The 25809-nt window shown below is 49.2% G+C and overlaps 4 protein-coding genes across 23 annotated transcripts in view; 1 reads left to right on the top strand and 3 right to left on the bottom strand.

Moving 5' to 3' along the window:
• Positions 1-25809, bottom strand: part of LOC143433606 (uncharacterized) — a 232917-nt gene that overhangs the window by 107775 nt on the left and 99333 nt on the right. The window lies entirely within an intron of this gene.
• Positions 1-25809, top strand: part of Rg (A kinase anchor protein rugose) — a 322382-nt gene that overhangs the window by 288624 nt on the left and 7949 nt on the right. For all 20 annotated transcript variants that reach the window (XM_076910991.1, XM_076910982.1, XM_076910990.1 and 17 more), the window contains 3 exons: positions 19762-19879; positions 22365-22467; positions 24665-24780. In XM_076910991.1, the coding sequence (XP_076767106.1) occupies positions 19762-19879; positions 22365-22467; positions 24665-24780 (337 nt within the window). The remainder of the gene's footprint in view (positions 1-19761; positions 19880-22364; positions 22468-24664; positions 24781-25809) is intronic.
• On the bottom strand, positions 5769-7050 carry LOC143422258 (protein mab-21). Its single transcript, XM_076892761.1, has one exon. It carries the CDS (start codon positions 6948-6950, stop codon positions 5853-5855), a length of 1098 nt encoding a protein of 365 aa, XP_076748876.1. The 5' UTR covers positions 6951-7050; the 3' UTR covers positions 5769-5852.
• LOC143433629 (protein mab-21) lies at positions 9856-11197 on the bottom strand. Its single transcript, XM_076911066.1, has one exon. It carries the CDS (start codon positions 11194-11196, stop codon positions 10099-10101), a length of 1098 nt encoding a protein of 365 aa, XP_076767181.1. The 5' UTR covers position 11197; the 3' UTR covers positions 9856-10098.

The raw sequence follows: 25809 nt of genomic DNA, 5'->3' as shown, positions 1-25809 counted from the left end.
CCGATCGGTAGGTAAGGCCCTTGTCTTCTCCCTTTTTCGCCTCTTTGGCCGGCGGGTTCGGCAAAGGGGTGAATGGCGAACGGGGAGAGCGAGCGCGGGCGCGCGCACCTTTCCGGACCGCCAATAAAACCCGGGGATATCGAGGACGCGACATGTCGGACAGCGAAACGAATGGACGAGGTTCCGTTCGAATAATTATACCGCGGATCTGAGAAATATTCTTCCCTTTCCGTGGAATCGACTCTATTGTCGAACGAAATTCGTTTATTGCTACGTCTGACTTGGACAGAGGGAATTATTTTTTTTTTTTTTTTTGTTACGAGGATACGTCGCGTTCATTTATGTACGGGAGGTTGGAAGAACTGCAAATTACGAATAATTTCAATGTAAAGAACTTGCCTCTTCGCGTGAAACTAATGTCAACACACCTCGCGCTTCCAGAACATGCGTCGAAAGCAATCGTTCTATCATCGAAACCCGGCAACCCTCAATGCCGTCGACAAACCCTAACCCCACGACGAGACCAAAAAGTGTCCCTCAACAATCGGCCCCTCGATCTTCCTCGCACGCCTATATACGCTCGTCAACGGCCGTCAGCACGCAAGCACGACCGATCGACGAGCGCACGCAAGAGCGAACCCAATCGGACCGCGCCGCAGAGCGGTTTAATGAGAACGAGGGCCGCGCGAGATAAACGCGAATGAGGCCCCGTGTCTTCTCTGCTACGCGGCGCGCTCATCCGTGGATTCCCGTCCGGTTTCCTCCTTTTCTGCTCGCGACTTATCCGACGTCCCTGTTTTACCCCCTTCCTCGAACGCCCGTAGGAAATAAGTTCGCCTCTCGGGACGGTAATCGCGAATAAATATTCTTATTTCTGCCAGCTGTACAGGATGCCGCGAATAGAGTATTCTTCCTATAAATAATATTTCGAGCAAGCACAGGCGTCTGCTTTTCTAACAGCTGATGCAAATGCTATCTTCAAATACACGTTTTATCGATATCCAAGCGAACGGTTCTATTTTAACGCTTGTACGCGTGTAAATATTAAATAACATCGAATCTATCTTCTCTTCGCAATGCACGCTTGAACGTGCACGTCTGAAGCAGAAAAAACGATCGAATTTAGATGAACGGTGAAACAGTCGAGCCTCTCTGCTCGTTCTCGCGGGGTTTCTCTCGTCCGCTGGTCCCTCGTCCCGTCGGTCGGGGCCCGACGCGGTGCCGCGAGTCCCGAGGCCCCCTACTTGTTCCACCGCGTCGTCCACCCCCGGCTTTTGTCTTATTATTTGGTCGGCGCGGCCAGGTATATCTCTCCTTCTACACGGCACTCCTCTCGCTGCGATCCACGCATATAAACATCGCGGCTTTATCTGAGCGTTTTATAGCGGCGGAGGTCCCAACAGCCGAGGGGACCCGGCCGCGAGGGACCGGAGGACGCGCCGCGATCGCGGCCACTCTCTGCCTACGCTCCCTTCTCTTTTTCTCTTCTTGCGCGCTCCGCTTCTTCCTTCTGCCTCCGCTCTCTATATTGTTCCTCGCCTCTCTTATATCAACTTCCGCGAAAACTTCTCTCTTTCTCTCTTTGATTATTAATTCTTTCTCGTACAATTTCGTGGTGTTCGTTGTTAGACACTCGCGAGTTCAGTGATATATTCATTCGTTATTTGGGTGTTCGATGCAATTTTCGTTCTTGTCGCCGCGATCCTCGAGTATCCTTTAAATCGAGCTCGTTTCTCTCGATGATTACAGCGTGGCTAATTTTTCCTTGCAATTCTCTTAATCGTGGAGAGCGGAGTTAAGTACGACTCGTCAAGGTTACCAAGGTTTCGAGGAGAGGGATACTACTCTTGTCTGTAAATTGGAGAGTACCGTACGTCGCCCTCGTCCCCGTTTCACCGGTTATCTTTGAGAATCGATACCGCCAATCAAGGAACCCGTTTCCACGGATCCTCCGTCGTTATTTTCACGGGGGTCCGCGCGGGCACGATCGATCTCGGGATCGCCCATCGTGGATCGTGAGAGGCGGTTCGACGCGTAGAATCTGTTACGGGGTTCGCAAGAACGTCGCGGCAAAAAAGGAGGAAAACGGCTGGCCTCATTAGCATACCGTGTCCGAGGAGGATCTCCCCTCCGCCCCTCTCTTTTTCTTCTCCCTCCCCCCTCGGTATCCTCTTCCTCGGCACGAGAGATCGGTCCTCGCGGAGGAGAACCCGCGCGCCGCGTTTCTATGGAAGAAGTCTGTCAAAAGTGGGTGCCCATATTGACTTTTACTACTTGTCTTCGATTATTTAGCGTATCCGTATCGAAGGAGTCCGAGTATCCTTGATAATATTCGAAAGTTCCGCGATGGTCTCCGAGAATTACGCGAGAGGGCGTGTAGCGGCAACGTGAAATATTCCTCTATTCTCCAGAGAGTACTTTTAGACAGTTATTTTCTGGATCGATAAATCGAACGTTAAACACTCGGGACGTGAAACATCGGGACAGCCTTGTATCCCAATCAGTAACTCTAAACAGCACAGACAAAACACGGAGATGGAAGCATAAATTTGTCCGTCACGAGGCGTTCGTCCTGAAATTCTCCAGCCGCGGTTGACTAAATTTTACGAGATCGTAAAATATCCAGCAATTAAACGCCATTATAGTCGAAATAATGCAACGGTGTGCCAGGCAGAAACGCTCGCCTCGTTTCCACACCGTCGTCCCGGCCAAGGTTTTATTCTCTTCCTTTTTTTCCTCTCCGTCTCTCTCGCCTCAACCAAGTCGCCAGACTCTTGTTTTCCTACTGCTGAAAGTCCCGGTAATATCCAGATAAACATGTAAATTTATTCACCGTGGTAATTTGTCGCACGCATGACTGCTTAATATTTAATTCACGAACGCGACTGCGGATCGACGATAATGTTCACGCTACGAAATTCGAAAATTGACAAGGACCTTGTTAATACTGTCGCGTGCGTCGTTCGTCTTCGCCTCCCGACCGAATCGAGCGACGTATTCCTTCCTTTATTCCCCGTTTCTGCGTTTCGTTCCCTGAGAAAATCGAAAGGGAACGCGCGTCGCGTCTAATGGAAACTTACCTTTTCACTGGAGGCCAAATCGATCAGACCTGTTTCCCGGTTAGCCTAGAGTATATCCTGGTGATTTCAATATAAAATTGATTACGTGAAAGCTGCTTCAAGAGTCAACGACAAGAGTCGAAGTATTTAAAATGTTCTAATCCGAATTGAACACGCGGTCGGAAGACAGTAATCCAGGGTTTCAATTACCGACGACGGATAGACAGATCTGAATATGTATAAACGGTTTATATCAATAAAACCGAATCGACAGATTTTTTGCGGGAATTTCACGTTCCCTACGAAACTCGTAAGGATCGAGCGGCAATGGCGCGCGCGTTATGATTTATCTGATTCGTTCGCCGATCGGACAGAAATATTAATGAAGCCGTCAGTATTTTCCCGATCGATAATCAATTTCATTGCTATTAACGCTACATTGAAAACGCGAGTGTATTTAGCGTTAACACGCGTTGGACACGAGAAAATGTGGTCTATTTGAAATTTCCCTGATGCACGTGGTGTAAACACGGTCATTAGCGATTGTCGCTTGAATTGCTGCCAGTTTTCCACTCGGCTATACACACGAGCACGTAGGCATTATAACTTGGTGCATGATCTCGAATAAACCGCGGTGTCTTTCACTCGAACGTGCCCACGTATCGTTGCCTCGTCCCACGATCACTCGAATCGTCTTTTCATTCTACTTAACGCGAATTATCCTCGAACGGTGTTAATTATCGCAGCTGGAAAAAGCGCTCTAAGCTGATACCACGTAAACAATAACACAGGCATAACGAGCAAAGTTCCCTCGCGGCGATAAGCCGCAATTTACTTATCAGTGAGCAATAACCAGTAGGAAAACTTGAACCATAACGACGCTGAAAAATATAACCTACCGCGATAAAACGTAACGTATTGTTACAGCTCATGCCATCAGCTTGTTTCAATTGAAATTTCACTTCTCTACGAGCGGAATATTACGGTAGTAAAACCGAGGGCACTTAAAAATTCTCAAACCACAGATTCCGCGGAAAAGAATTCGACAAATTCGACTCGTTTCGTTGAATATTAGGCTCGCCACGACGGTGAGAGAATATTCGATTCGAATCGACGATGAAACGCGCGCAAAAAATGTCGGGTACGACTTGTGCGATGCAAATATCGTTTCTATCGAATAGACGTTACCGTAGCAAAGACGGAGCGCTCGATGAGAAAATTCTGTTCCAGCCAAAAGAGAGGCTGAACGCGATAAAAACCGCGCTTGCCACGATATTTAACCGGAACGTCCGCTAAACGGCAATCGCGTCGAGCGAATCGGAATTTTATTCGATCCTCGAGGCCCGTTCTTTCGCGTTCACCAGTGGCGCGGCCGAAAAGGAGCGATAGCGGAATTTACGGTATTTGCGAGGAGATTTTTCGATGACCGGGAGGTGGGTGCGCCCTTGGCGGACGAGAATGACAACCGTGGCTACGGTTCCATATAAATAGCATTATATTTCACATATCTCGTGTACACTTTCAATAAATATTCTTTCAAATAGTATTTACATAGCGAAACAGGGGAGGGGGGAAGGCAGGGACAGTTCGATTAGAGGAGGAGAGTAATTGCAAGAATTACCCGTAACCGGTAACTCCTTCGTCGTCTTGGTTATTTAGTCATCTCGCAAACGATCACACTAGAATCGCGATTTTCTTCGTCGAACATGCGACGTCGGAAATATTTCTCGTACCACTGGAATTTTAACCCTGCCACTAATCGTTGCCAACTTCTCGCCTGTAATTTTCATAACGAACGTTCGTATTTCTTAAAATCGCGAAGCTTTCTCAAAGAAACGTAGAGATGATTGTATTAAAAACAACTGGAGCATCGGTAGCAGGGTTAAAACGTTGCAATCTACTACTGATTCCATTTAATTGATTTGCGTTTATTATACTCGTTGCATGGATGTTCATTTTACTCTGAACTCTTCATTTTCTCGATCAAAATACAGTTATTGCCAGTAGTTTCGTCGAACACTTCGCTATGAAAATCGTATGCGCTAAACGAGCTAAAGAATGGCACGACAAATATTTCCATAGTTACATACAATAGAACCTCCCTTCTTCGTATAACTTATGGGGGTGAAAGAGTGTTTCGATAAGGGGATTCAACGCATTCGGGTTTATCTACAAAACGGATAAATAAATCGAAGGAAAAGAAACTGAAAACCATAGGGTGAGGGAAAGTAGGGTTCGAACCGCAGAACTACGGAAGGAAACAAACCTGTCGCGTACAGTTTCGCGCAGTGTTTCAATAGGGGTTGTTCTGCTCGTACAGTGGAACGCTCGTGTATCGGATCTTCGGATAAAGGAGGTTCTACCGTAACGATACTTTAATAATCCATTAACTAGAACCGAGCAATGTATCCACAAGAATCGAGTAGCACCGGTTGAGAGTTTAGGTATTCGTTGAAGCATCGTAACGCGACGTGTAACCGCCGTCGGCGACTCGGGACCGAAACAGAGACCGTCGACGTCTCAACAGGGTATTTATGGCACTGGTTCGATCGTCCTCGGGTTCCGTGGACCACAGTAATCACACACGCGCGATCATTCTTGTTACGAGCACACACTGCGCGAAACCTCGAACCAATATTCTTCGTTTAGCTCCTCGCGATAGTCGTCCACGGGCTCCAAAAAATTCTCCAATCGGTGATCAAAGAATCGCCGCTTCGACCTCGTCGGTTCCCTCGAGCGCGGTATCAGCGTGATTCGCACGAGCTCGAACAAGACGTTCGCGTTCCTCTTTCACTACAGCTTCTCCAGGGCGCGACTGTTGGTGAGCAGCTCCCTGGTGAGTCTCCAAACTTGCTTAGCCGCGTTCTCCAATCCGCTCGGTGACTTGCCTTTGAACAGATCCAAGTTAGGGAGGAAATAGTGGGGACACCTGCGACACTGCAGACAGGAGATCAATTGCAACAGGATCCCGTTTATGCGATCCGCGATGCAGGTCTCGTCCCACTCGGCCTCGTGCGGATGTTTCTCGCACTCGTACAACAATAAGGTCTTCATGTGATAGCTAGTGACCGGATTCCCTGGTAGATCCAAGTGTCTGTCCCTGAGGGTCTTCAGAATGCTCAAGCATCGCTTTCTACTGCCGCCCTGTAGCAGACGATTCTCCGCGTCTATGAAGGATAACGCCCAGGCGTCGCCCTCCATCGCTGATTGCTTCCCTTGCAACCCTATGCACTCCTTCGACAACATATCGAACCCCTCCGTCTTCACCTCGGCCACGATGTTCGGATGCGGCCAAGGGATGTGCGTGATGGGCCAGTGAGACGCGGATCTCGGCCATAACCCGGCGCATTTGAACGCTGGCGTGATCTGCACCACGTATCTCTCTCTGATGCGAAGCTTCACCTCGGTGGTATCCGCTATCATCTTCACCGAGTCCCTGTACGCGCACTTGTCGCAGGCCTGCGCGACCAACGTCTGAAACCGCGAGCGTATCTTCCGCGCGGATAGATACCCGGAGGCGGTGATGAACTCCACCCAGAGGGACATCGACCTCTTTCGTCCGTCGCTGAGTTTGAGCACCGCGCATCCGGGCAACGTCCCGTCGTCCACGAAATTCAGAACGCCCATCTGGTTCAGGTAGATTACTATTTCGAACTCCGTCGGCGAGATCACGTCGAGGCCGTCGAAACGGCCGTTGTAGTCGGTCAACGACGATATGAATCTTGGCTCCTGTACCTCGACCTCCTTCAACACGTCCTGGACCACGCGGCAGACCTCCTGTATCGTCTTCATCACTTGACTCTTCCTGGTCATCACCCGTTCGCCAAAGTACTTGTTGATCTGGTACACCATCTTGGACTGCGCCGCCAGCATATCGGCCGGCAACAGCATGGTTGCGGCGGCCAGAAGCCTTCGAGGGCTTCCCTGTCGCGGTTCCTACTCTCTCGATCACCGCATTCTGCCTCGATGCTCCGCGATCTATCGATCTCCTCGTCGAATATTAATTAACCAGAATCCAGTCCGCGTTGCCTTTCCATCTGCGCCTCGTCGTCCTCTTGGTTCGACCGACTCGGGCGTCGACCTCGCAAGTTTCCACGCTCGAAACGAGGCGAATCGAGAGTACGGATCCGGTCGATCGGCTGCGCGATACGAAGTCGTTCGCGCGTAGCGTCGCGAAGGGACGCCGGCCGCTACCGTTGGAGACACGAGCGAGAAGCGGGAGGAAAAGGTGTGCGAGCAACTCCGTGCCGGAGCAGATTGTCGACTGCGCGGTGGAGTTCACCTCCTCCGCGCCACCCGCTCTTGGAAACGGACGAAGGCGTGCGGCTAGCCAGTGCTACCTCCTCGGACAGGCCACGCCTCCTGTCGCCCCGCTAAACCAATCGCGAGCTGCTCGAACGGCGCGGGCGCGGCCTGTCCTGCCGCGCCGACCGGATCGATCCGCGCCACCCGTTCTATACCTTCCCGGCGCCCTGTCGAAGGACGAACGCGGCGGCTAACCCCAAACGCGATACCCTTCTCCCCCATGAATTATGCAGATCCGACTCGTTTTATTTCGTGCCCGTGGGTACCCTGGACACCACGGCCATTCCTCCGCAACCCCTTCGACCGAACCACCGAATTTCCGTCGTGTTGGAGGATTCACCGATCACGCTTCGTTACCTATTATACGAGGAGCTGAAGGAGTCTACTGTTCGACGACACTCTTTCAGACAGAGCAATGATATTTTAGAACCAATCCTGTAGGAATGACGATTTTAACGGTACCGATATTAACGTTCGTAGACGTCGAACCAAGGAACCAAACGGATACGTCGCGAAAAGCAATTTCTAATCTTCGCAAGAGGAATATAAGGTTCTCGATATTGGTTTCTCGACGCGGTACTCTGTTGTTATCTTATATTGGTCGAATAAAATGTCTGGTGGCGGTGGTTCCCGGTCGGGAATAAGAAATTCGCGCGCGTCGGTGACGCGTTCGGTACGAGTTGAGTTATCGGGCATGGGGGACGAGTTTCGTTTACGAGGGTTTTATTGAGAGTCCGCGGCGCGAGCGGCCGGAGAAGAAAAGAAATCGGTATAAAATCTACATTTAACGACGACAACGATAACTCTCCCATTAAGGCTTGTAAATCGCGGCGGGGCCGCGCGATACGGCGCGCGTAAAGTGTGAGAGGCCGCGGTCAGCTCGCGCGGTGAAACGCGCTCTCCTCTCACTTTGTTTTACGGGGCAATAATAATAACATAAATTGTCGAACGATCGGCGAAACGGCGACGGGGCGGGAGGGGGAGAGAGTGGCAGCGGCTAACGAATGTCATTGCGGCCGGTAGATAAGGGAGGAAATTTCTGGGTGGAATTAAGATAAGGGACACGGACTCGCGACCCTCGTAGGCGTATAGTGGCCATGAAACTCGGTAGCGATGCCTTTGACGAGGCAGTTTCGGTATCCTGCGAGCACGTGCACAAGTGTTAACGTCGTAGATAATAATTACGCTATGGTGGTTTTTATGTCCTCGTTTAGAGCTGACCGAGAACCGATGCTCGCTCGAGGATTATCTGGAGCCTCGTCATTGGGATGCTAATTACTCGAGTGTGTTCGGTGGGAAATTTTATTGCGAGGAAAGAGGAGTGGAAAAGTGGTTAGGAACGCGTAGAGATACCGATTCTCGTTAGCTCTTATTACTTCATTACGTAGGTTGTTCAACGGAGAAGATGTGTTTCAACATTATAGATAATAATTACTTTATAGGGAAGATTTTATGTTCTCGCTTCGATACGAATTGGTTGGATACATTCGTGGGATAGGATTTTTTGTTCTGAAAAATATCTGACCAGAGACGAGTTGGTCCTTTGGAGAAGGTCGACTTTCTCTTTTTTTTTAGCGCGTCTCTCCTCTGCGCTATGGAAGGTTAATTTATTAGGCACTCGTTGAGGAATAACCACACGGCTGCTTCCATTATGAGACGAAATGCGTTTATTAATTATTTACATCATGTGTTCGAACAGTGATTCGAGTAGAAATAAATATCGTTTAAATAATATAAAAAAGTATGTACATACAACAATATGGTGGCCGAGCTACCGACGGGGGCAGCTCGATCGCTCTAAACGATCATAAACATTAGATTAATTTAACGAGAACGGATCACACGACGATTCACATCAGTCATTAGACGAGTTAAGTATAGCTAACCGTGTATTTAATTAATCGTTCGCGTATCGCGGCACTACATCGAGAGATCGTTCGATCTGCATCAGCAAGCACGAGATTCCGCTCCAAGCGAAAGCTTGACTCATAGAAAAAAAAACGCGGTAATGATATCTTTTCGAGTAGGTACGTATCTCTGTCGATTCGATGAATGTCTTTTTGCTAACATTCGATTCAATCGTTAGACCGAACCCTTTGTACTCGAAGAACGCTTCGATCTTTCCAACTGTTTCAAAAATTTTGCAATTTTCTCTTCATCAAATTGTCGATCGGTCGTTTAACGTGTTTTAAAATACAACCTGGACATTTTAGAATGCACGCGAATAACGAGGATTTCCCGAGCGCAAAGGGCAACGTGCATCGTCGGAAGTCATCGTCGAAACAAACTGTCCGATCGTACGAAATTTCCGTAGAACCTAGCAACAATCGCGTTCGTGCGTAACGAAACATTAACGTAATAGTACGGATATTGCACTGGAACGAAACGTTGCACTTAATAATCATAGGTTTACCCCTATTATTCACGCCACGGCCACGGGACCGTGAAACGGAGCGGTGAAAAAAAGAAAGAAGGCGAAGGATCGGTAAGATTCGTTACACCATCCCCGTATCTTGGTACGATGAAGCGCGTGCAATAAGGTAGCGAGTGAAAGTAGACTTTCCACGTTTTGCGGCGAGAGGGTAAAAAGCGGGGAAATAACCGTCGCGAAAGCAGCATCCTGAAAGTCGTTATTCACGCGAGTCACCGAATCTTCCGACGCGAAACTCTCGCTTCTCTCTGTCCCTCTCGCTGTCGGATCGCAGTTCGCGGTAGTTGGTCGCGAACAATCCGGCTAAAGCTTCTCGAGAGCGCGACTGTTGGTCAACAGCTCCCTCGTCAGTCTCCAGACTTGTTTCGCGGCGTTCTCCAGGCCGCTCGGCGATTTCCCTTTGAACAGATCCAGATTGGGCAGGAAATAGTGGGGGCATCGACGACACTGAAGGCAGGATATCAGCTGCAGGAAGATCCCGTTGATACGATCCGCGAGACACCCCTCGTCCCATTCGATCTCGAGGGGATGCTTCTCGCATTCGTAGAGCAACAAGGTTTTCATGTGATAGCTGGTGACCGGATTCCCTGGTAGATCCAAGTGTCTGTCCCTGAGAGTCTTCAGTATGCTCAAGCATCGTCTGCGGCAGCCGCCTTGCAGCAATCTCGTCTCCGCTTCCGTGAACGAGAGAACCCAAGCGTCGCCCTCCATCGCAGACTGCTTGCCTTGCAAAGCGACGCTCTCCTTCGAGAGCAAATCGAACCCCTCGGTCTTAACCTCCGCCACGAGGTTCGGATGCGGCCAGTGTATGTTAGGAATGGGCCAATGGGCAGCTGATCTTGGCCAGACGCCCGAGCATTTGAACGCGGGCGTGATCTGCACGACGTATCTCTCTCTGATGCGAAGCTTCACCTCGGTGGTGTCCGCTATCATCTTGACCGAGTCCCTGTACGCGCACTTGTCGCAGGCCTGCGCGACCAGCGTCTGGAATCGCGAGCGGATCTTACGCGCGGACAGGTAGCCGGACGCGGTGATGAACTCGACCCAGAGGGACATCGACCTCTTCCGTCCGTCGCTGAGCTTGAGCACCGCGCAACCCGGCAGGGTGCCGTCGTCGACGAAGTTGAACACTCCCATCTGGTTCAGGTAGAGGACCACCTCGAATTCGCCGGGCGAGATCACCTCCAAGCCCTCGTACCGACCGTTACACTCGGTCAGGGACGAGATGAACCGCGGCTCCTGCACCTCGACCTCTTTCAGCACCTCCTGAACCACCTTGCACACTTCGCGGATGGTCTTCTGTATCTGTCCCATCCTCGCCTGTACTCGTTCCCCGTAGTATTTGTTTATCTGGTACAGCATCTTCGACTGAGCCGCCATCATATCTTGCGGCAGCAGCATCGTGTCGATTGATCGATCCTCTGAACCGATACGTACGAAGATTCCCCTCGAGCGATTCCTCCGGGTGCGCGAGAAGGTTCATTCTGTCGCGCGCGTACGCGCGGTCTCGTTTCCTCTGCTCGCGCGATCCATGATCGTGTCCCGTTCGTTCGTTGATAGCCGTTCGGATAGCCTGATCGATCGATCGGTGGATCGCGACGGAGACGGAGACGACGAGGACGGTGGGGCAACGACGACGAAAAAAAAAAGAGAAGAAAAAAGAGGAGAAGAAGCAGGAATCGCCGCGCGAGTCGCGAAAGAGAACGCACTTTCGGAAAGGTGTCCGCGGGCGTGAGGTCGCGCGGAGCGTGCACGAGCGCACGGCAATCGGCGGCGGCAGGTGTTGTGCGTGGAACGAGCGCGACTCGAGGTGTTCCGCGCGCGCGACGACAGAGAGAGCTCACCGGCTGACCACCGGCCCGTTCCGCTGTCCTTGTGGTTGTGCGCCGGCACCCGAAGTCCCGCCTTCCGGAACGACAGGGTCGCGTGGAGCGTGCGCGGCCTCGCCACGCCTCCTGTCTTTCCGTTTCTCTCTCTCTCTCTCTCTCTTTCCCTCTCTCTCTTTCTCTCTCTCTCTCTCTCTGTCTCTTGATCGCTTGGTTCGGGTCGGCGGCGCGCACACCATCGCGCGTCGCGCCACGCCGCGCCGGCTTCTTCCCCTTTCGATCCGCCGAATTTTTCATCCCGCTTTTTCACTTATTCACGCGATTTCCTTCCCGTTGTTAACGAAACGCGCGACTACGCTGGCTGACTACGATCTTGGATAGTGCGAGGATCGGAATCGACCGCGAGTTTCGTTCGAGAACACTGTGCATTCGGTTCCACAGAGATCTTTCCCAGCTATTAAATTCCACTCTCGTTCAACCATGAACTATCAGCGGGTAAAAATGCCGGACGAAGTGTGCATTAGCGTCATCGATGTACTATAGTCTCCTTGTCAAACGGCAGACGCATAAATACCACGGTAGACCATAATTTTCTCCTACTGTTGTTGCTAATGTCAAGGAAACATCGACGCGCCCTGGCGCGATATATCAATCCATCGACTCGCTCGTACATAAATTTCCAGGGCGAGAACAAGCCACGAGAGAACGCATTGTCCGTGAGATGGGGTCGCGCGAGGATTCCGCGCACGATCGTTCGAGTCGATAATTCCATCGCGAGGGTCATTTGAATATTCGACGTTCGAATAAGAAACAGAACGCGGCCGTGGGTTTCCCTGCTTTCTTCTGTGCTCGAGGAGGGAAAACAGCCCTTGCGAGTCCGCAACGTGGCGGCTGCACGCGGGCAGGTGTTTTCAAGTGAAAGCACCGATCTGGAATTGTGAAATACAAGTATGTTTTTCAAGCCCCCTCTTTGTACGCCGGTCGTAAAGAGCAGCGACGCGAGTACCAGCGGTCGAAATTCCCGATAACCGAACGAGATATCGCCTCTGTCGATCGTCCCAGAAGATTTCGGAGATTACACCCGCCGTATGACGAGGCAAGGACCCGTGTCCTTTTTCTCTGACCTTCTCAACCCTTTCGTTATCAGGAAATCTGGCGACGCGTCACTGAAGACGCGTTTCATTCGACGAGCGCTCGTCCGTGGATGCTGAGAGGAACGTTCGCGATTGTTCGATGGTATCGAGGAACTCTGAATATTTGCGCGTCGAATTTTCGAGTTCTCGAACTTTGCGATACATTTCTTTGATCGTAGTCGACTGACAGAGCATTGCTATCCAAGCGCAAAGAGACACGATCCAATTGTCCCGGCGTTACTCGCAGAAAACCCTCAACGGCGCGTTCTTATTCGTCCCCGGTCCGCCTCGTCGTCGTATAATTGAATAAAGTTCGGAAATCCAATCTACTCGATGTTGGAGTGGTAGATTGGCGCCCACCAGGCCTGCTATACCCTCGCTAATACGAGTTGATTCATGAGCGGAGCACGCGCGTCGCTCCTCTCCTCCTTTTCGGCTCTCTTCCCCATCTCGCCCTGCCGCAGTGTTTTCGCGTAAGGCACGAGGGGTCAAACGTTCTGCTACATCAGCCGTCCCATTAATGCGGGAGCCAGCGTCTCGTTGCGCCCTAAACGCGCCTTTCATCATCCCGTTTCGACTTAATTCGTTTATCATCTGAATTATTTGTACACCGGCGAAATGATCGGGGTTCGGTTCCGAGGCGACGCCTTCGCGAGGCCATCTTTCACTCGTGGACGTCGCAGAGGGAGGGTTTCGTAGCTGGGTGCTTTTATCCGCTGCCAATACTATTGTACGACTATACATTACATATAATAAATAGATTAATTGTCAAGTATATGACAATTTTTGCACGAGAAATCGCGGATAGCTCTCAATTTTTACGAAGGCGGCGAGTAAAATCGTTTCAGGGTGGTTTTCGACGACTGCGCGTCCACTCGGCTGTATCTAATGTCCCGATCGGGGCTGAGAAAGATCGAGGACCCTAAAGGAGCAATCCTAGGCAAATACGGTCCGCCAAAACATCCCACAACGCGGGAGGCTCGTTTTACGCGGCAGGTATAGCAGTCCCTCCCTATTGCGTCGAGTCCCATTGTGCAAGGTTTTTCGACGACAAGTCTCTCGTCTGTTGGCAAGAGGCAGCTAGCCTCCGTTGCAGGCCTTGTAAATCAGCTCGAATGAACATCCTCGCGTAATCCCCGAATAATCCTCGGCTCAGTCGGTGAGCTCCAACAGCCGGGCAAAACTGGAGAGGTGCGTGTTTCACGGTCTCCTTGTTTAATGACACGAGAGCCGGTCGATCTCGCGATTCGATCTGGACGAGCAGCGACGCGTTGCTAGGAATTGCACTCGCGCGGATAAAAAGTTTCAAAGCGAAACCTTTTCCTTTTTTTCGATATCAAAAGGAACAGCCCAAGCAACTGCTATCTGCTTTTTTAAATAACAGTTATTCGTAACCACTGAAAGTTCGATAACGAATCTATAGTCGACGCGGAAACACAGTTCCAATGAAATCGCATTACCCGCGATCTTCGTCGAACGGGGACGAGACTTTATCGAATGAAATGAAACCTTACGCGAAGTCGAGGCCCCGTTTACGCGAGAGGTTAAATGCACGCGCGAAGTGGAGTCGTCTGGAAGTGACGTAGAGTTCGATAATCGACACCACGTTCCTCGTTCGCTGGTTATTGCGGTGCAGGTTTACGGACGAATGACGGAAGCAGCGGTCCAAAGCGGGCGACAGTCCTTCGCCGCATCTGTCGCTCGGAACGGATCCGCGTTATGCGCTGTTTTGTAATATCCCCCCAGAGCCGATACGGGTTCATCAAACGAAGAAAAGTTGTCGTTAAGCGTGTACCGCGCGCCATTAGCTCGGCTCGTTCTGTCCAATTACTTTCGTCGGGGCTGACGACCAGGCAGGTATCCGCATTCCGAGTCGGGTACTCGAAGGAAATTCTGTTCCTTGAGCGGTGCTCCTCGAACGATAAATTGCCGGTAGATACCGGGGAAACGTGTGTATTTCCATGGGAGACGATTAAATTTACTGTTCTTTATTTACAAGTTAGCTGCCCGTTCAATACCATTCTTCCCGCTGTGAACGATAACTCGAACGATCCCCTCTGTTACCTTTAATTTTCGTCATTCGCGTAACGCGTTTCGGCTTGTTAAAGCGATAGTAATAGACTACCATAGGTTATTCGAGTCGCTAATATTTATGCAAATCTCTCCTTTTATGAACGTAGTAAATTTTTAGCAACGTAGCTACGTCTGATCCTCCCGATATCCTAACGCGTACTTACGGTACTCTTTATTATTTTTTCTATATTTACATTCCGGTCTTTTTGCGTACTCGAGTCGTCAATGAATGCATAAATGTCCGCGGTCTATTTACATATTTGCCACGTACGGATCGCGATCGATCATTAACGAGAACGACAACCGTGTAAATAACACGTGTTCGTCGTTCGTGTACTCGAAAAGTTGTACGGAACAGTCTTGCCGATTCGAAGCGCGCGGCTCTCTGACGGACGGAACCGAGTCAAAGAGATTCAAGGACCGATTCAAGGAAAAGTACTTCTTTCTTGAACGCTGCACTCGCGTGTGCGCGTCGGTTTAGACACCTTTTTTGTCCCGCTGGTAGCGGTTCTACGTTTATTAGGGGCTGGCTGCACCACCAGGAGCCCTTTGTACGCCGGATGCCGCGATGCGTTATCTCGTGTGAGATACGGTAATAAAGGTATGAGAACACGCACGTGGCACGCATAACTCATTGCCGATGCGGATCGTCTTGATGGTTCTCGAACGTTTTCCACGCATCAGCCGGCGCGTTCACGAAACGAGGGTGGCTGGTGCAGCCTCAGAGACATTGTTTTTGGAAGTTTCACGGCTGGGGCATAGCTGTCGATGTCCTGCGATATTTTCATCGAATCTCTTTTTTTTTTTTTTTAATTAATCGATGACAATTCAGTGTCAGCGGGACATGATCCATCGATAATTACGGTAATTATCTTATAGTGGAATGTCTAGATAAGTTTATACTCTAAAAATAAATTTATTGTGTTGGTATTGAAACTCTTTGAAATAATAACTAGAAAAACCATATCCATATTCATCCGGTTTTTCCTTAAGAGGAACGGACATTTTTTACTTCGCTGCGTGCGTATGCGTGACAAGCAGAACATTGTCTTTATAAGAATAGAAATCGAAGTAATAGGATGCAGAATGAGAGAGGAGAATCCTAAAATGTTACTTGTTGATTAAACATACGCAGTTATTTTTTATGTATACCAGACTATATGGCTTGTTCCATTTCACAATATTTTTGCAATAGTTTCGTAATAGACGACGATAAATAATCTTACGTCAATAGTGTTCACGTTTGATCTCCAATTATACACGACGATAAAAATGCAATAACTATCGCATAATCGTCTCATAACGAATCATAACGTCATAAACGAATTAGCAACTCCAGACGAAGCCAATAAAGTTGTCAGTATCGATGAATATCGACGACGTTGTCGCCCATACGCGGACAACATCGGACGAATGAAGTTAAAATATTGAAATCGATTCTTAGCACCATTACCCGCCATTACTTACTCACGCAAGTGCGCATATAACTTTTTACTCCGGTACGTTCAACTATAAATAGACTCTGTTCTTATTATATCGTCCCAACGACTATCTCCCACCAACTCCCAGGATCCACGTACTCCTCTCCATCTTTCGAAAACGAATCGCGTTTATCGAAACATCCCACAAAGTGGCAAGTTTCCGGAAGAACCAGCAAACCACCCTAATCGCACCCCCGGCGAAGCTGCAAATAATTAATGATCGAGCCACTCCGGGCCATTATACTCAGAATCCAATAAACCACCGTACAACCCCCGGCGATGCTTGCTGAGGAGCTATCGTGATTTCGAGTGGTTCGCGCGCGGCACGAGGAGGATGCTCGAGAGATGGAGAGCTGCTCGAGGGCTACCAGTCGAGGAGGACGGGGGGTCTATTATTGTCCGGTGCTTAATCTGTTTGTTGTATAGCGGCCGGCGGGCTGCTAAGTGGTCCCCATTCTACGGTGGTGCCCTATGGCGCGAGTACACAGAGGCAGGACACCAAGGGGGCCTTGTGAACGCGACACATGTTGTTACATCACGGCGCCCATTGTCGCGGCCGAGGGCGAGCCGCGCTACCGAGCCGCCACGATTTCGCCTCGTTGGGAGATCAACGCTACTCGTGTACTAAATAATCGCGGACCACTTGACACGCAGCTAGAGCTGCAGCTCTTTTCCTTTTTTTTTTTTTTTTTTTTTTTTTTCGTCGAACCGCTCCCTCGGTCCTTCTTCTCTCGCTCTCGCCCCGTTTCTTTTTTCTATCCGTGGACGCTTCATCGAACGTGTAAACATATTAGTCGCGCGGGACTGCTGGCACCCCGTGACACCGCGGAACAGGGGTGTCTGTGTTATTTTAACGACTCACTTTCTGGTCGCTGCCGGAGTGTGTTTCGGGTGACTGGTGTCGGTGAAGTGCTTTGGGATCTTTGAGCGATTTTGCTTCTCGGGGTTCCGTGAGTTTGGATGCTGGGATAATGGCGGTGGGTTCGTGGGTTCGTGGGTGACTTTGATGAGTTCGTGAGACGAATTTTGATCAGTGATCTTGTTATTAACGATATGATTTTTCTTTTTACTGCGCGAAGGATTTGTTTAAGAGACTCTAAATTATAAACGAGAAAGATATGAACTGTTCGTTGGCTATGGTAGATAATGAAAGTAATGTCACGTATGCGTGCTATATCTGCATCCAGATTCCAGGTATCCAAATAATGAATTCCATATCACGACGCATTCTTATCAGCTCCAGACAGTGTTTGCGTAGAGTTTGCGCAATCGTCCTTAGGGGTTGGCTCCGTGCAGCCAACCCTGACTCCTCTCCCCGAGCCTCGCGCATGGAATCGACTGCATCCTGTTGCAGACCATTCTCACACTCGCACATCTCTACATCTCTACGTTAAATATTATTTTATTAAACATTGCACTATTACAAAAATGAAATTCTAAATTCTCACGGCAGCTAATGAAATCTCTCGTGACGAAATTATAAAATCTTTCGATGACTTATTAATCCAAACAGCAGCCGTTGTACTTAATCCTCGCAAGTTGACGCGACGTTTATGGTCCCCGGAGGTTCCGAGCCGCTTACGTGCTTCTAATTAGATTTCGACGTCCCCGCATTGCACCCTAATGTCGTCTCCCATGTATATTTGATCTCCCGCGACTCGTAGAGAGTGCTTTTCTACGATGTCCACGAAAATTCTAATATCTATTTATTTCTGTTCGATGCATCTTCGTTATTCCCTCTTGCTACCTCGTTCTAAATATAGTTTAGTTGCATTATTCGACGGCTTCTCTATTGCTCGATTCTTGACTCTTCAACAGTGAATAATAAAATACTTACGTTCATCCAATGAAATTTGACGTCTATTATACCAGATATATAACTCACGCAGCTACAGGCTACATTAAAACGGCCGACCGTCAATTAGTTGGTTGGAACCGAGCCTTAAACAATCGTCGTATAATCGTCGAACGATCGCCCACGTCTTCGAATGCCAGGCCTTAATTTTAATGGCGCTTGGTAACATCCATCGGTCGAACAAGTCCCCATTATACCGCACTAGGAACAAGAAATCCAACGAGCGTCGAATCGCCGAACAGATACGATCTCGTCGCGGAGCCACGGGACACGCGGGACCCACGGTCGGGATTCAACCGAGGATAATTTCATTTGGCGCGCGTAAGGACATCGCGGCGGCGCTCATTAAGCGGGAAAAATTGAAAGGCCTGTTAGCCGTGGCCCACGGTAAATTGGCCCCTCTCTGTCCGTATCCCCGTCCACCTTTTGTCCAGTCCCGTTTGGTCCACCGCCACCGTCACCTTCTCGTCCTTTTTTTCCCTCGCCTCTCCCCCTTTTTCGCCCACGAGAGTTGTTCACGACCCGTTCGAGAGCGCAAGCCCGCGAAAGTCCTGGGATCGATTCCCGGCTCAGCAGGGAGGCTCCTCCTACCATGACGGCCATCTTGCGAACCGGCAACGGTCTCACTATATCACATCACACTTCACTGCATCCAGCTTGCATACTTTTACGGTCAGCCATGCGATCGCACCCCCCAACTTTTGTCCATCTTCGATGCGAGTCGGATCGCTCCTTCTGTCCAAGGAATTAATATATCGTTTCCGGTTTTCCCGCGAGCGCAGAGTGTCTATGATCGCGTATCGCGATTCGCGAGTCGAGGACCGCCGATTGTCGGTTTTTCAGCGAAATTTTTCGTTACGATCGGTCGGATCGTAATGATTTTTCTGCGCGAAGAGATCGCGAAGACGCGCAAGAAATTAACAATTCTAAGTACGAGAGGGAACTTTGGAATGATATGGCTTGTTTCAATTGCGATTGCGGATTTGCGGTTCAGACGACTTCAAGAAGAATGGCTTCCTGTTAAGCATGCTTTGTAAAGCCTGCGTTCGGATATAAATATTAAACTGATTATCGTTACCATAAATTTCTACTTTTTAATTCAACCTTCAGAATGTCGTTGTTCGTATCTGTATAATCAGAGTTCCCCGATTGTCTACGTAACGCAAGGTTTTTCGTAGCGAAGTAACGATCGCCAGTAGATCAAGATATTAACAGTCCGGCAGAAGACTCAGTCAACCGAGTATTCGCTAAAATTCCCTCTTATATTTTATACTTAATGTTACAGTAATTACCTTCGAACGCTGTTCCACTGTTCGTTAGTACAAAATGAATTCTGTCTGCCCAGCAAATTACTAATACTACTAGAATTAACCTCGACTGAAACAAAACCGTAACTACGATTTTAGTTACGATATTTGGTACCTTTTACGACGGTACTGAAAAGTTTCACGACTCGCGTATCTGCTCTGAATCTATCATTTTAGGCACAAACTAATTGAAATGACAAGCTCTTTAATGACACATGATTATCGCGTTGATCGCGAACTAAACTTCGAGTTGAAAGAAATTCACTGAAAACGCAAATTATATGATTCCAGGTGCTGAAGTACTGCGACCACCTGCACGGGAAATGGTACTTTTCGGAGGTCCGAGCGATATTCTCGCGGCGCTATCTGCTCCAGAACGTCGCCATCGAGATCTTCCTGGCCAGTCGAAGTAAGTCGTGCGCGATTCGTCTCGTTCGTTTTCAAAGGAGGCGGCGGTGTCCACCGCGAAAGGGGCGCATTCCGTTTCTTGCCGGTCAGCCCCGTGCCTCCTCGCCGCGTTATTTCACACGGCGTGAACCAATCCGGCAAAATGGAGACGGAATGTTAAGCTCGCCGTTAGGTGTGCGACCCGGCTCGCTTTTTTACGCAATAAATATCTGTCCCGCGTTACGGTATCCGGTTTTTCGCCATCGATTTATCGGCCAATCCGAGGTACACCTGCTGCCCTCCTTTCTTTTAATGTCGCCCGCGAGACATGCGGGAAATTCGAATATAATTCGATGTAGTTTCGCGTGCACTGAAGCCACATATACTTAATCTGATTCTCCAGGAAGCTGTGCAAATAAAATAGTCGATTGTTTGAAACATTTCGAAGGAATCGTACACTGCGACTGCGTTTTAGTAGAGTTTTCGTGAATCGATGATGGTGCTTCTCTTCCTGGTGTTTAATATCAACGCAAAGTTAATACGAGGTTCTCGAATAATTATAGAAAAATCCTTTGACAATTATTAGTATATAATTACGCGCACAGGGTGAACATATTTACACCGGTATGCTAGCGTCGGTATGCAGCCGGTATGCAAGCCAGTGAACATCGAATTACACGAGACGTCTCGCAATTTCCAAGCCCGTGTCCTATCGAAAATCCTGTTTATAAAGTAGCTCGTTACAGAAGGGTTAGCTCTACAAAGAAGATACCCATCGCGCTCCTTAGCGATGGCTGCGAGAGAAACGAAGGCGCGTCGTCGAGAGGAAGAAATAAACGGAGCCATCGTTATCTCGATTTCATAGCGAGGTGTTAAAACATTCCTCGGGGTCGATGGGGCACTCGGGATACGCGGTGTTCCGGTTGAAATATAGTTGTCGTTCCCTCGGACGTTGGATCCACGGCGGTGCGCGCATTTCGAACAAACCGCGCTTCGTTGAATTACCGGTATACCTGGCTAAGCCGTCCTCGGGCCCGCAATCCCGCTGATTATTTCTCTCCTGGCCGCAGATAAATTTCCCGTTTGGACGTTCCCCGATTCTAATCTGATACACCCGGAGTTTCGATGAACCGGCGCGTACCTCGTCCGTCGTTCATTAAAAAATTACTGGGAACACGGACGCATGCGCGCGCCATTCCGGTGAACGGCGTCGGGGGCGCGGTTGGATCGCGTGGCATTGTTATAAATCCTCGAACGATCCAGGCGGGGAGAGACGAGACCAGCGAGCTATCTCGTGCTTGCTCGCTGCCGTGGAACTTTCGTGATCGTTTAACCCTTTATCGTTTTTACGTTACGAGAAAGCTAATCCGGGATGATCGATCCTTGGAATCGTCCGGTTTACATATTTCAGATAGTCACAGATCAATTTTTCGCTCGTAATCCCTTACATAATACGTGTCTTGTTGAACAACCAAGGTGGATAAATGTCGCTCCATTTAGTAGTTCCTTTGAGCAGAGAGCGTGCTGCGCGATGTATTCGCGGCTCGAAAATTCAGGGACATTAATTTGAAGAGTAACCACGCGGCGGAAACGGTCTGTTAAGATTCACCGAGGTTCGTTATTCACGCGGCCGCGAAACAGGGTCAGGGAATTCTTTGATACCAGCGTCTCTCTGTGACCGTGCCTTTTACTATCCTTCCTTCTTGATTAAGACCGACTCGTATATTCCGGCTCTCTATTCGAAGTTACATAAATTACCGGCAAGTATTTATGGTAACTGTCTCTTCGCACGCTACCCTTTGAACTCTCGAGGGGGCTTCAGCGATGCTATTAAAGCCGTGAAATTAAGTCCATCGCGCAGCCCCTTTTCATATTTCCACATTTAACTAACCCGCGTATACGTGCACGTTCTAAATGCGTTTACCACGCGTGTCCAAACGCGAGGTACATTTCGATGAATCATTACCGCTGATTCCGCAGAAATACCTACGCGAATTTGTCGCGGTAATTTGTACCAATCTGAAGTGTACGCTTTTTTCTTATGACGCAAGATGATTAGATGCCGGTTCGTACGAATCCCTCGTGGAGATATCTCCAATCAGTTATTCCAAGTATTTTACGAAACGGATAAAACTCTGAAACAGATGGACGGATAATTTTCCGATTCGTTGAACGAACTTTAATAACACACAGAATATGAGCATCTAATGTTAATTTAAAAAACTAAGATAATCTAAAATCTTGCTGCCACCAAAACCTCGTCCACCACGTCCCTTTCCAACATACATCAACCTAGCCCAATTCGTAGAAACCAATCAGCCACTAACGCCCGAAACAATTCCGCGTGATCCGTCGAGGCGTTCGAGGAGCATTCCGGCACGGCGATGCGAGTAAGAAACGCGCGTCCTTGCCCGGACATCGTTCGCAGAATGATTGACACACGGCCGCTCGCCAGCCGGAGATTGGGTTCGCCTCTAATCCGCACTTTAACGCCTTTTTGCCCGCAGCCTCGATCCTGTTCGCGTTCCCGGACCAGGCGACGGTGAAAAAGGTGATCAAGGCGCTACCGCGGGTCGGCGTTGGCATCAAATACGCGATTCCGCAGACTAGGTAAGGAAGCCCAACGGGAACGATCCCTCTCGCCGACATCACGATCCGCGAGTGGGGGGATGCAAAAGGGCCGGGGAGCCGTGGAACACGTCGCTCGCATTCCGCTTCTACTTTCTTTGTCCCCTTCCGTGGGATTCCGCTCGCGATCGGCCACGGATCTCTGGCCCTTTCTTGCCGGTGCGAAGCGTCCAGATGGACCCGAACGATAGCGGAGGACACAGTTGGGAGGATATTGAAAAATGTTTCCGTTGATGGGTTCATGACGAGCGCCTGTATGCGGTGTAATTGGAAAATTTGATTTTGGTATGGTACGAGGAGGTGATATTGAATCGAGTGAATTCTGTTTTCAGTATTATTTTATGGGCGCAGCCTGCTAATTGGAAATCCATATTATGGTTGGTCAGATACTGATATTAGTTAAGTGTTTTGATACGTTTCACGTAACACGGTGTACTAATTCAGAACGAGTGACATAGTTTAGTGGAGATATTCTTTAGTTTTGATTCTTTATGGCGTGAGACTTGATTGTTGCCATTTTAACGAATATGGAAACTGAATCTCTGTACTGAGACGAAAGAGGAAGCATTCGATATAAATAATTCTGTCTCGTAATCCAACGTTTGAACGTTTTACGATTGTTCGTCGTAAATTGACTCGAAACAATGAATTAAAATCGAGAATCGAGGCAGGCGGGCCGGGTTCGTCGAAATGGCCGCGTCGATCCTCGCATCGCGAGCGCGTCTTCGGCTGAAGGAAGAGAGGGATCCTCTCACGGTTACCAATACTCGCGCAGCCACGACGAGGACAGGCGGCGAGAACAGAGGTTCGCGTATATCCGTGCTTCGATCCATCCATTAAAGCGCCTCTATGGAAGAGGAACAGCGCGATGGTCAGAGAGAGAAAGATGGAGGACGAGAAGGATACGCTGGCCATAAATATACGGAGGCTGAGTCCGACGTCTGATCCGAGGGAGATTCCTGGCCAACAAAAATAATCCACCGGTATATAAAACGTGCATCCGCGTCGTGACGCTCCGTACCACGCTCCTGTCGCGAGAAAAATAAATGCGCCTTGTGTTCGATGCCAACCGGAAAACTGCCACGGCGAACAATGCATCGGTCCTCGAGGCTCCTCTTCCTCTCTCGATGTTTTTTCGTAAAAAATTTCATCTTTTTTCTCGTAACTTACTCGATACGCTTCCATCGACTTTGCTGTTCGCTTTGTTTTCGATCGTAACCGAAGAGAACCGCCTGCTTCCGCTTTAAGTCGCTCGAACGTTCGCTTTCCTTGACACGGAGACACTCTCGAGGGCGAAGGAAATCTCACGTTTATGAGGGAATTTTTAAATATTATTGGAGCGTGTTCGTACGACGGAAATTGCACGGTTGACGCGATAAAGGTTGGACGGCTGACAGATTTTCGCCGTTGATACACGCAACGTCGGAATTTATACATCCGGCGGCGGTCGCATGCCTTCCTCCTTTAATGTCGTCCACCGCGTACCGTCCATTAAAGTCCCCCGTGTAAATCCTAAATCAGCGATCCTCGCGTTCGTAAAACGCGTTCACCGAATTTTACGGCGCGAACGTAAAGCACCGTGCGGCGTCCTGGTGTAATAGCTTTCGGGAATCGAGACCGACTGTCCTGGTGATCGCGTACGAGGAAATAATTAAGTGCCCGCATAAACTCGAGTTTTAATTATCGACGAAATTGATCTCTATCTTTGTCACCGATCGAGCGACACTTAATCTCGATACCACGGTAGCCGCGAATGATATTTAATACAAAATTAGTCTCGCGTGACGATGTACTCATCGAAATGTCTGTCGATGGCTCACCGCGAACTCGTATTTACTAATACGTTGCATACCTGCAACGTCGATGAGCTAATAGATAGCGTAAACTAGTTGGACAGGTATTAATTCATCCGTCATATGTCATGTCGCTTATTAATGATAAAATCAGAAATGAGTAACTGTATCTGCCCTGTCTTTTCTCGCATGATGACTAGAATAATCAACGTTGGTTACAGAGAAATTGTATCACCGATAATGCTTCCCCTTAACTCGATACTGCGATTAACAATATCGTTCTTGTCCATTGTCCTGTTTGCGTATTCAGGATTTAAATTAACGAGCTTTCCGATGCAAAAAGAGAACGCATACCATTGTACGTAACCTATGCGTTATTCTTGCAGGAGAGCATCGATGATGTCGCCCAGACAATTAATGAGAAGCTCCAACATGACGCAGAAATGGCAACGAAGAGAAATATCTAATTTCGAATATCTCATGTTCTTGAATACTATTGCTGGTAAGTAACGTCTCCTATAATAATCACTCGCCTCCGTATACTTTTTTCAAAGCATCTTAAGTAAACCTTTTCACCATCAAATATTACGCGCCGTCGTAAACTGTATCGAGAACCACCCTCCTCGAGCTGTGCAAGCCCACCAACCGTACGAAAAGGGTGCTGTTCATATCAAAGGAAAATCATATCGGCTTACGGGTTGCGGGAAGGAAACGTGGACGTCTGCGGACGCAGGATCGTCGCTCGATCCTGGCGTCGCGGTTCGAAACGCGTCGGAAAGAGAGGATCCGTTGAGGAGGGCGAGATGGAAAGGGAACGAGCGTCCTATGGCTGCGCACGGCCGGATGGAATCTGTCGCGGCGTATTAGGGATGTTCTCAATCAGCTCCGTGTTCCGTTAGCCACCCCATACGAGTAATCCCCGGCTCGTGGGCCCTGGTAATCCTCTCTCGAGGGACCGTCGTTCTCCGCTTCCCCACGCGGAATGGAAGCCTTCCCTTTGTTTCTCCGTCGGTTTAATATCGGCCGCCCCTTTTGTGCGCTCGCGACGCGCCCGAAATCACGAAACTCGAGACCGCTGGACCCCTCACCTTTTTCTCTTTTTTTACTGGATCACGCTGATCAGCCGTTTCGACGACTATAAGAGTACGCGAGCGACTAGCGTCGGGGTTGGGCTTGTCACGGGGTGCGTAGCGCGGTGGAGTTCGGTGTTTTCCACGGAAGCTTAAAGCACTAAATTCTATACAGGCTATTCGTATAATTTCTAATTTCAATGATGCGCAGGAAGTTTCTGAAACAGCACGGAGCAGGCATACGCTCGAACCGAATTGATGTTATCGCGTAGGGCGAGTATTATCGGTAATTATAAGGAGGATGATGGAGGGATGGAAAAAGAGCGGCGGGTCGTAAAGAAGGTGGTCGCGGGTTATGTAAACGTAGAATTTGCACCCGCCCACGCGCGGAACTGCCCGCTTAATGACGAGGATCACCGCGGACGCGTAATTATTTGTACATCGAGGAGATACGCCGCGAG

This window comes from Xylocopa sonorina, chromosome 3 (assembly GCF_050948175.1).
Source record: "Xylocopa sonorina isolate GNS202 chromosome 3, iyXylSono1_principal, whole genome shotgun sequence".
In the NCBI taxonomy this organism is placed as follows: Eukaryota; Metazoa; Arthropoda; class Insecta; order Hymenoptera; family Apidae; genus Xylocopa; species Xylocopa sonorina.
Note: the sequence above shows the minus strand (reverse complement) of the source record. Positions and strands in the feature narration are given on the sequence as shown.